The sequence below is a fragment of the Pteropus alecto genome, unplaced genomic scaffold (genome assembly GCF_000325575.1).
Source record: "Pteropus alecto unplaced genomic scaffold, ASM32557v1 scaffold23, whole genome shotgun sequence".
In the NCBI taxonomy this organism is placed as follows: Eukaryota; Metazoa; Chordata; class Mammalia; order Chiroptera; family Pteropodidae; genus Pteropus; species Pteropus alecto.
This window is the reverse complement of record NW_006435837.1, coordinates 8,235,412-8,247,042: the sequence shown is the minus strand read 5'-3', so window position 1 is coordinate 8,247,042 and position 11,631 is coordinate 8,235,412. Positions and strand designations below refer to the sequence as shown.

The window sequence follows — 11,631 nt, the reverse complement described above, 5'->3', positions numbered from 1 at the left end:
ATAACAGTGAGCTAAGCTTTTGAAAGTCTAGTTTCCTAATATAACAGACAATTTGGCTATAAGCAAAACATTTTAATATTTTTAATTTGGGAGAATTAAATTTCTTCATATTCTCAGGTTAGAGCTCTAGTTTTTATTATTTATAATCCCCCCCCTGCAAAAAAAACCCTAATCCTCCATCTAAAAAAACAAAATAGGAATTCACTGTTCACAAGTTGGTATAATATATTCTTCCTTTTGGTTTTTCTCAAGGGGACTTGCTTTGTTTTTAAAATAAAAAATGCACTCTTTGCTTTGCGACTTGCTTTTTTCTCTTAATATAGCATGCCCCCTCTATCCCCACACTAGTCTGTGTCCAAATGTCCTCTTTTATAAGGACACCAGTCAGATTAGATTGGGACCCACCATAAAGGGCTCGTCTTAGAGGCCTCTTTAAAGGCCCTATCTTCCAATACAGTCACATTCTGAGGAACTTGGGGCTAGGACTTCCAACATATGAAGGCGGGGCACAGTTCAGCTCAACACGTGTGTGTAGGTATTTACAAAGTGTAATTCTGATACTTGTGTAGATTTAACTAATTAGTGGTTTTTAAACACTTTTAAGCATCTTTTCAAGTAATGTATTTTCAGCTAAATATTTAAGGATTTGATTAGTTGGCATTCGGGAGGTCTAGAGCTGGGCGGCAAAAATGATCAAGGCAACAGATCTTCACCTTCGCAAAGACGAGCTGATGGAAGGTTGAGTAAGCCACCTTCACGGTGACTTAGAGGGATCCAGGGAACGGGAGCTAACTGACCAAACACGGTACTGGAATGTGATAACTAAGAGGAACGAAACCTGACTGAATAGCTTCAGCCTTTAAATAAACAATGTATGATGGAAAAGCTCTTCAACCAGCAGCAGAAGGTAGCTGGGAACTTGATTCTTCTGAAAAAAGTTAAAGGTATTTTAATTGGCCCGTGTTATCTATACAAAACAGAAATAGGGAAAAATGAGAGTTGGGGGAGAAAAGCAGTTGGTGGCCGGAGTGGTGGAAGCAACTGCAGAGCCCCAGGGAAGCAAGCAGAGAGGTGTGCAGCTTGCTTCCTGGTGTGGAGCTTGCTCCCCAGTTCGGGGAGGAGAGGGGCCTGTCTCAGTACTGTTGCCACCTGGCGTCGGACCATCTCTTTGACTTTGCTTCCTTGCTGTCTGAATGTGAAGCCTTTGAGACAGTTCAGTGTTAAGGAAAACTACTGGCCTCAGAACGGACACATGAACATTTGACAGCCAGTAAAGCAATTATAATACGCTGTGTGGATGATGGAAAAGTAGAATTCCATCAATGGATTAATTAAAGTTTTTGTCACCTTCACCCTTGTGAAAATTCCCTAGTTGAAGCTAAAACATCCTAGATATTCTTAAAACTTTTACATTTCTCTAAAAACTTGTGTAAGCTTTCACTCTGATATGACACCAACACCAGTTCTCATGATACCAGTGGCTGTGGGGCAGTGACGTGTTAAGTAGAAAAATGTACCTGTGTACAGTCGGTAGATTCTGAGAAGTCACCACTGTGGACTGTCAACCAGGAAATGCTGATGTGACCGAAAAGGTCACGTGTAGCACAAGCAGAGACTGATGGTCTCTACATAAAATGCAAAGGGGGCCACAATGAAGCATCCTAGGAAATGAAAGGACAACACCAGATTTGTGCATTTTGTTTGGATTTCTTTGGGACTGCATGATACAAATTTACTGCTGAGATACCTGTGCTCAGTGGAGCCTGATGCCCAGGGAGCTACCAATGTCCCTCCATACTCCTGTGTTGAAATGAACTTTCAACGATGTCACCTGCCAGATCTGCCCCTTGCTAGCTCTTCAGCTTCCTTGTCAGCCTGTGGTCTTCCCCTTATACCAGTCCTGGTCCTGTCCTCTCAGGTATCCAACCCACGTGCCAGTGCAGCTTTCCTCCACACCTGCGTGCCCGGCACGCTGTCCCCACAGCCCACCTGCTCCAACACACGCTCATTGTTGGACTTGCCTTCGAGCTCCTTCAAAGATGCAGTCACACATGAGATCTGGTACTTAGCTACAGTAACATACTCACGGGGCTATTACCTGTTCCTGTCTCACCCTCACAAGCCTGGAGAAAAGGACCGCTGTTGCCAGGGCACCACTGTCGTGTGGCTGGGCCGGGGCCCAAACCGTCTCCACCCTACAGCTTCTTTTTTTTGTCACAGCCATGCGTTATACGGTCACTGAGGGCAGAGCAAACTATACAAAATGAATACATGTTTGGGTCTTCCCAATGAGCATGGCTGAAATTACTCCTAGATCTCTAGCTATCTTTTTCTGCTCCCTAGTTTTGAGGTGATCTGAATAACTTTAGTTACTTTAAAGGTATAGTTTGTAGGCTTTCAATGGGGCAAACAACCAGAACGGTGGTGGCAGGCTGGGTGGGCAGCACTTTAAAAATTTGATATTAAACTCCCACAATCTTGGACAAACAACTTTATTTAAGAAGTCAAATAAATAGATGGGGTAAAAAATCATGGTAGCAACTTCATACACAGATATAAGACCAAACTTGGAATTACTTACTCGATTTATTCAGAATGGAACAAAATTCTTCAAGTGTTCACAATTAGCGCAGAAAATGTCTGGTTATATTACTTTTCAATCGACATTTACTCGTTTACAGTAAGATCCCACACTTGTGACATTTACAGTACAGGAGACCATGCCCACCCTTCTGTGTACAGCCTACTAGGCTGAGTGCAAATGTTAATGTAATGCAGGCTTGGCTTTGTTCACAGCTCTAAAACTGCCTTACAACTCTTCACTAGTACAGATATCAGCAGGTTCATTTCATCTTGAGTATACCATCTGAGGGAAAGGAAATAAAACATCATCTGTCACTTTGGTCCCAATGCCCCATTTTATAAACACAGATCCAGGATTCCAGAATGACGGCCGGATCTCTGTTCTCAGTCTCTGATGGGCAGCCACGTGCATTTGGCACTACTAAAGCTGTTTGCTTCGGCTTCTTGGGTAGCACTCTGTATACTGCCTATACACTTTATAACATCCCTAGATGCAGAGATAAGCCCATGTACGTGCTATCGACTTCATTCCCCATTGCAGACGCTTTTTGTTTTAAATCTATCAATTCTTGACAATATTTGGTTCTGGATTGTTACATCAGGATCAATCAACCTATCTGATGAAGAAAGTCAAAAGCTTATTCTCAATTTTTAAAATATAAGTATTTCATGATTACCGGTAAAGAGCTCTTTATAAATAATACTGTTCATAATCAAATATTGATGTTAATAATTCTAAGAATTGAATGGACTATTTTTAAATATAAAAGGAATTTCATTCGGTTTAGATAAATTGAGACTACAAGTAAAACTTTTCCAGGCTATTTAATCAAGTAACTTACAATGTACACATTCCTGAGTATACTCCGTTGTAGTGACATTGTTTATTTCCGAATTTTTCTGCATTCAGCTTAAAAGGTGTTTCTTCCCAAGAAACTGTACTTTTCTGTCAAACGCGCTTGATCGAATAGGAGAATTGGGTTCATAAAATGGATTCATTGCAAACTAGGAAAGAAGAAGGTATTAGTGAGTTTGTCAAAAAGGCTGACAAATCATAGGTCTCTAACAGGAAATTATTTTAAAGATTTAAATTAAATCAGACATTCAAAAAAAAGTCTGACGACCACATTTTTAATTTTCAACACAAATGTTCCATTGTTAAATAGTTAACCTCCCCTTAAGGAAATTTTTGTCTTGGTGTTTTAGTTTTAAGTACCTGTGGCAAACTGATGGTGGTTTACGTGCTGCCTCTGTACATGAAATTAACTTTCAGGATTCACCCTGGTGTGAAATACTAACCTACTTACACTCATTATAAATGGATTAATCTGTAAGACACTTTGGCTACCTAAAAAAAACCAAAATCTGCCATATGTTCAAGAGTTAAGAAAAAGTTATACCACACTGATATTATTGCCCTTGTGTGGTAATTATTTAACAATCAGGTTTTTAATACTCTTTAACACAAGGTTGGTTAACTGATCAGTTTCTCAGATAACATGAGCGTGTCATAATGTGGTAGAGAAAATTATTAATAAGTGGAATCACTAATGAGGAAAAAAGTTACCATTTATACCTTAATTACTTTCTCCCTTTTTATAAGGCTAGTCTTACTTGCTACTTCTAAGTAGGAAGATTGTTAGCTCTGCTGATATGCAAAAATCTCGTCCAAATACAGAACATTTCAATTATTAACACACTGTTGTTAGCACTGCAGATTAACCACTGGTTTCCTATTACTATTTTACTTTTTACCGTTAAGTATCAAGAAATGCATTAACATCATTCTCCTTGGGTGACTATTTGGTAGCGTATGAATCACTTCCTGCTGGTTTATGATCTATATTCACTGCACTGTAACTTATTTACAAAGTAGATGGGAAACATTTTAGATTAAAATTATGAAGCAATTTCCCTGATGTAGACTGCCTCCCTCTCTTTAGGGTTCCCTACTAAAATCAACTGTATGCACCCAAAGGGGGAGAAGAACGGAATTGATTTAAAAATAACCATTGTGAGTTGTTCTCTTAAACACGTTAACCTGGTGGTGAAGACTTGTCAGATGAGGGAACTGCCGGGGGTAGTTCTGACCGGAGGAGAGCCAGTCTGAGATGATAACAGCAGTATGAGGGAGTTACCTTAATACGCCAGTTCCCTGTCAAAGTTCGAATCCTTTTTGATAATCAGATTTAAAAAGTTATAGAACATACCATACCTTTATGTATAAATCATAGACATCAGTAAAGAAGTTCTTTATTCCATCTTCTTGCCTTATGTCATGAAGCATAATAAATCTCATATGTGAAATAATTAAGGTTTAATCTTTCTTAGAAATGAAAAATGAAAAGCAATTGGTTGATACAGTATTCTTCAGATTAGTCACATGCGGTGTATTTTGTGATGGAAAAGTTGAATACATAAACTGGGTTCAAAATTAGGTTAGTTTTGTCTTAAAAAGAACAATCTTTTTAAGTTAGAAAATAACTACAAAATCTAAAATCCTTGATATGGTTCAAATAAACCTTAGTTTTATATATGAGACTTGGTTTTAAAATTACCTATTAAACAAAATGTATTTTTCCCCCTAAAAAAATAAAAGTAGCCCTATAAATGGCAATTTTTACTTGACACTTTGAGATCCACAGACTCAGAGCCTGAAATGTGTCCCATGTTCTAGTTTGTTACCCCAACCTGTAGATATCTTTATTAAAAAGGTAAGGATATGACCGGCAGTAACAAATGCTGAAACAAACCACTCATTGAACTTATCCACAGTTTTCAAGTACATGTTGTTTGATAGCCACATATTCTCATCTACGAGGTCGAGGGCGGCGTGAGCTATGAACTGGTTCAGATGACGATGATCGTCCTAGGTGACAGTGTAAGCAGCAAAAGGTTAACATTTCCATAAGCGTCAAGAAAGCCAACATTTCGTTCTGTAAATTCTATAGTTTTTCTTGGGGGTGGGGGGTTGGCGGGGGTGGTAAGACTCCCTGCTTGCTCTTTGCTAATTGTCATGAGACTTATAAAAGATCCTCAGTGTTTTCACATCGTATTCTATTTTAAAATTTGGTGTCGAAAACACAACAAATAGAAACACCCAATTATATTAATTCTATTATAATATTAATGAAATGTGTTCAAGAAATTATATAATTTTTTAAAATTTTGCATGAAATTCTGTAACCATTTAAGTGTGTGAAGAAAGAATACTATATTAGGGGAAAAAAAAGTAGACCCTCCTTTTAAGAAACTTGTATTTTTTTAGAGGAAGACAGGAAAAAATACCTAAGTGGTTACAGATAAAGGACAGCAATTTAGGTAAGCTGGGGTTTAGGAGCTACAGAGAGCTGCTGTTGGCACAGGCCTCAAGGTGGGGGTGGTTTGTGCACGGTCACACCTCGTGAGCATTGGAGACAGTTGAGTAGTAAGTGGCACTCCTAAAGGCTTGGCATAGGCCTCTTTCAGGGATAAGGAGCTTACGTGGCAGGGGGGCCTGAGACTGACAGGAGACCAGCTGTTTGCAGTCACCTCTCAGCAGGAGACAGTCCTGTCAGAGCTGGAAGTGTCCTTTTCATGGGCTGAAATGGTTTAACTGGAGAAGGTGGGACTGTCTCAGCCTGGAATGCAGTCTTACTCCTGTGGAGTTCTTACTTTTAACATGCAGTTTTCGAAGAACACCTCTGTTCTGGGGTGAACTGTAGCTTCCCCGCTAAATTCTCATGGTGAAGTCCTAGCCCCCGGCACCTTGGAATGCGGCTTTACTTGGAGAGAGGGTTGTTGCAGATGTGAATAGTTAACACGATGTCATGCTAGTGTAGAGTGCGCTCCAATCCAGTATGAGTGGTGTATTTATAAAAAGGGGAAATGTGGACACAGACACACCCAGGGAGAACGCCACGTGAGGATGGGAGTGCTACTGTCACAAGCCAGGAAACCACCAGAAGCTAGGAGAGGCCTAGACGGGTCCTTCTCTAGAGCCTTCGAGGGGCACGGCCCCGCCAACACCTTGGTCTCGGACTTCTGGCCTCCAGACTGGGAGGCAATACATTTCTGTTGTTCGGAGCCCCCGCAGTTTGTGGTACTTGTTACGGCCGCCACAGGAAACTAGAACCACCTCTGTTACTAGGTTGGAGGAAGGCTGCCAGTTGCTTTGGAACCCCTTGCACAGGTAAAGCACGTCACTTTTCCCCTGCTGCCAGGATGTACCTAATTTAATCATTAGAAAAATGAACGTATTTTGTGTCTAGCTTACAGCAGCATTTTCCATTACTTTATGTTGATGATTGATATTGAGAGGAAGCATAATAAATCTCATATGTGAAATAATTAAGGTTTAATCTTTCTTAGAAATGAAAAATGAAAAGCAATTGGTTGATACAGTATTCTTCAGATTAGTCACATGCGGTGTATTTTGTGATGGCAAAGTTGAATACATAAACTGGGTTCAAAATTAGGTTAGTTTTGTCTTAAAAAGAACAATCTTTTTAAGTTAGAAAATAACTACAAAATCTAAAATCCTTGATATGGTTCAAATAAACCTTAGTTTTATATATGAGACTTGGTTTTAAAATTACCTATTAAACAAAATGTATTTTTCCCCCTAAAAAAATAAAAGTAGCCCTATAAATGGCAATTTTTACTTGACACTTTGAGATCCACAGACTCAGAGCCTGAAATGTGTCCCATGTTCTAGTTTGTTACCCCAACCTGTAGATATCTTTATTAAAAAGGTAAGGATATGACCGGCAGTAACAAATGCTGAAACAAACCACTCATTGAACTTATCCACAGTTTTCAAGTACATGTTGTTTGATAGCCACATATTCTCATCTACGAGGTCGAGGGCGGCGTGAGCTATGAACTGGTTCAGATGACGATGATCGTCCTAGGTGACAGTGTAAGCAGCAAAAGGTTAACATTTCCATAAGCGTCAAGAAAGCCAACATTTCGTTCTGTAAATTCTATAGTTTTTCTTGGGGGTGGGGGGTTGGCGGGGGTGGTAAGACTCCCTGCTTGCTCTTTGCTAATTGTCATGAGACTTATAAAAGATCCTCAGTGTTTTCACATCGTATTCTATTTTAAAATTTGGTGTCGAAAACACAACAAATAGAAACACCCAATTATATTAATTCTATTATAATATTAATGAAATGTGTTCAAGAAATTATATAATTTTTTAAAATTTTGCATGAAATTCTGTAACCATTTAAGTGTGTGAAGAAAGAATACTATATTAGGGGAAAAAAAAGTAGACCCTCCTTTTAAGAAACTTGTATTTTTTTAGAGGAAGACAGGAAAAAATACCTAAGTGGTTACAGATAAAGGACAGCAATTTAGGTAAGCTGGGGTTTAGGAGCTACAGAGAGCTGCTGTTGGCACAGGCCTCAAGGTGGGGGTGGTTTGTGCACGGTCACACCTCGTGAGCATTGGAGACAGTTGAGTAGTAAGTGGCACTCCTAAAGGCTTGGCATAGGCCTCTTTCAGGGATAAGGAGCTTACGTGGCAGGGGGGCCTGAGACTGACAGGAGACCAGCTGTTTGCAGTCACCTCTCAGCAGGAGACAGTCCTGTCAGAGCTGGAAGTGTCCTTTTCATGGGCTGAAATGGTTTAACTGGAGAAGGTGGGACTGTCTCAGCCTGGAATGCAGTCTTACTCCTGTGGAGTTCTTACTTTTAACATGCAGTTTTCGAAGAACACCTCTGTTCTGGGGTGAACTGTAGCTTCCCCGCTAAATTCTCATGGTGAAGTCCTAGCCCCCGGCACCTTGGAATGCGGCTTTACTTGGAGAGAGGGTTGTTGCAGATGTGAATAGTTAACACGATGTCATGCTAGTGTAGAGTGCGCTCCAATCCAGTATGAGTGGTGTATTTATAAAAAGGGGAAATGTGGACACAGACACACCCAGGGAGAACGCCACGTGAGGATGGGAGTGCTACTGTCACAAGCCAGGAAACCACCAGAAGCTAGGAGAGGCCTAGACGGGTCCTTCTCTAGAGCCTTCGAGGGGCACGGCCCCGCCAACACCTTGGTCTCGGACTTCTGGCCTCCAGACTGGGAGGCAATACATTTCTGTTGTTCTGAGCCCCCCAGTTTGTGGTACTTGTTACGGCTGCCACAGGAAACTAGAACCACCTCCGTGATTGGGCTGAAGGAAGGCTGCCAGTTGCCTTGGAACGCCTTGCACAGCTAAAGCATGTCGCTTTTCTCCTGCTGCCAGGACGTACCTAATTTAATCGTTAGAAAAATGGATGTATTTTGTGTCTAGCTCACAGCAGCATTTTGCATTACTCTACACTGATGATAGAACTTGAGTGATGAGGAGTAAACTGTAGAAATGCTTTAAGAAAGTAAGTGGTAGAAGGAGAAAGAACTAAGATCAAATCATGAGACAACGTATTTTATATGCACTGCTTTGCCTACCACTAGGCCACTGGAGTGCACAGGAACTATGTGTAACTCTGTTACACACAGTTTAACTGCTGCTACGGATGCCTCAAACCAAAGATTTAATGAGCAGTGTCACCCAGAAACATGAGAAAATAACGTAGCAATCACATCTGGTAAGATAATCCCTTAAATTTCTACCATATTTTAGTGGCAAGATCTGAACCGTTGAAAAGCATCATACACTAGACTGGACATTATGCATTATAATTAATTTTGAAAACCAATTCCTGTCTTAAAGGACACGAAAGCTTATTTTTGGAGATGGGGAGAAACACAGCATAACTTGTCGGCAATCCGGAACAGGACTAGCCCAGAAAGACGGAAGGGACCCAGCTACTCTCAAGTCTGCGGCTCTGTTTACTCTGAAAGCAACATGTTCGAACCAAGCTTGTTTTTTTGGAACCATTCCTGACAACAGGAAGTTGGGTGAGTCACTGGGGAGGAAAGCACGTGGGCACCACCCAGCCAGTAGGCGATGTGGGGAGGACACTGTAAACTGTCGTAGTCTCAAGGGCAGCAGGAGGACACGTCAGTAAGGGTTTCTTTTAATCCTCCTAGGTGTAAATGGTTCTACTACGTATGTCCTGATGAAAAGGGTGACTCGCTGGGACAGAATGGGTTTTCAGGGCATTTCGAGGCAGCAGTGACTGTTCTCCCAGACCCACTACGGGTGGACCATGTTTCTATGTGCTTAGGGAGTAGCTTTCATAGAGGGTGGCACAGTGAACTGAAGACCAGGGAAAAGAGACCCAGAGCATCCTGTTAGTGCGTGCTAAGTGTGTGCTGAATTCAAGGATGAAGAAACGATTCAGAGGACGTTCCCTGGCTGGCTTCCATCAACCTGAGACTGCAGAGCAAGCCTCGGTCAACTGTGGTGGATTCATTCCAGTTACCCCATCTGTTTAGATCTCTTCCAGTTCTAAAATCGTATTACACCATTATCATTACAACAGCATAATGATTCTTAGGACATTTTTAAAGGTTACATACGTACTTTGGATTCTGCTTTTCCAGCTGGCAAAAACTCCATTTCAAAAACTGGATTATCATGATGGCCAACAATTACAAAGTAGAAGCTTCCAGACATTGTCTTCAATATACAACTCCTAATTAAATGAAAACAATACATATTTTTAGTACTCACAACTGAAAACCAAAAATTGTTAACCAGAAGTCTAGAATTCAATTTTTTGCTTAAATCTGACATGGGAGAGGAGAAGGCCACTAAGCCTGGCCTGCTTCCAGTATACTACCATGGATATACGGCTTTTGGACTATACAAATTATATAACTGTGATTTGTCCTGTAGAACCCAGTACCATGTTTTCATAGGGAAAGTGGAAGACCTCTAATATGAAATCATAAAAAACAACATTCTCATGATCTGAAAGTCTGGAACATTTAGAGTAAGCTGGGCTATCCTTGGGCTGGAGCAGTTAGCATTAGCACTAACACCTGAAAACATTACTAAAGGCTGCTGATTAGGAAATAATTGGCTTGCCTTCGACATTTTCAGGAGAGATGGTGCTGAGGAAGATAAAAACAGTGCTACCTCATGTCATTTACACAAAGGAGAGCTACTATAGCACTTATCTACAGACTCTGGAGTTTTTATCTTCTTCCTGATGCATGTATGCTACAAATGTATGCCTGCAAATAAAAGAATGTATGACATACCTCTTCAAACACCATGTATGAGAAAGGAGGAAAGGTTCTGTATTCTAGAAAAGATGGAAGAAATCATAACCAGAGAGAAAACATTCTGAGGCATTAAGAGATCTTAGAACTAGGGTGAATAGGTTTGTTAAAAAAGTGAAACTAAGAGAAAGTGTGTGTGGAGGGGACCAGTGATTCTGTGGTTTTCAGCACACACAAAATCCGGATGGACGGACAGATGGATGGACGGATAGATTTACGTATGTATTTTCAGCACAGGGTGTTTGTAATCAGACAAAGCTAGGTTCAAGTCTTGGTCTGCCACCTCCTAGCAATGTGACCACCCAAGGGTCCTTAATCTCCCACCCCCATGTGTTTCCTTCTCGGTGGAACAGAGATAAGAAGTGAGGTAATGGTCGCAGCTCCCTTAGGGCGAGCTTGAGGGTTATACAACCCGATGCACAGAAAGAACCCAGCAGGGTCTGGCTCATAGGAGGTGCTCAGGAAATGTTATCTAGAACAATATGGAAGAACATGTACGCACGGAGATGTGGTGACCGGGAAGGTCTCCCCATGGGGCAGGAGTCTGGTTAACTGGGAATGTACAGTCTCGGGGATGCACAGCTGAGGTGGGCCAGGGCGCACTGAGCCTCACGGGATTCTGCTGACTCAACAGAACATGCAGCAAAATCTGAGGAGAACTGAACTGTATTTCCTAATGAATACAACACGCTGTAAAGGAAATCAGGGCACAGCTGACACTTTTAACCCTGGAACTGGAAGGCTGTGTCTGGAAGAAAAGGCAGACAGGAGGCTGGTAAGATGATGTAAGTAGGATTTACAATGTTATTTGGCGCAGGGGTCGCCGAATCTGGCCTCACCCGTCCTTTTATCATCATTTAAGGCTGCGTTTGCCCTACAGTGGCAGAGCTGAGTTGTGAC

General features: G+C 41.2%; 1 protein-coding gene across 1 annotated transcript in view; it reads right to left on the bottom strand.

Annotated features, from left to right (window-relative positions):
* Positions 1–2,476: 2,476 nt before the first annotated feature.
* Positions 2,477–11,631, bottom strand: part of TRAPPC2 (trafficking protein particle complex 2) — a 14,064-nt gene continuing 4,909 nt past the window's right edge. Inside the window, exons 2-5 of the mRNA XM_006911664.3 lie at positions 10,028–10,139; positions 7,327–7,471; positions 4,799–4,884; positions 2,477–3,588 (exon numbers count right to left, since the gene is read on the bottom strand). Of these exons, the coding sequence (XP_006911726.1) occupies positions 3,490–3,588; positions 4,799–4,884; positions 7,327–7,471; positions 10,028–10,120 (423 nt within the window). The 5' untranslated portion in view covers positions 10,121–10,139 and the 3' untranslated portion in view covers positions 2,477–3,489. The remainder of the gene's footprint in view (positions 3,589–4,798; positions 4,885–7,326; positions 7,472–10,027; positions 10,140–11,631) is intronic.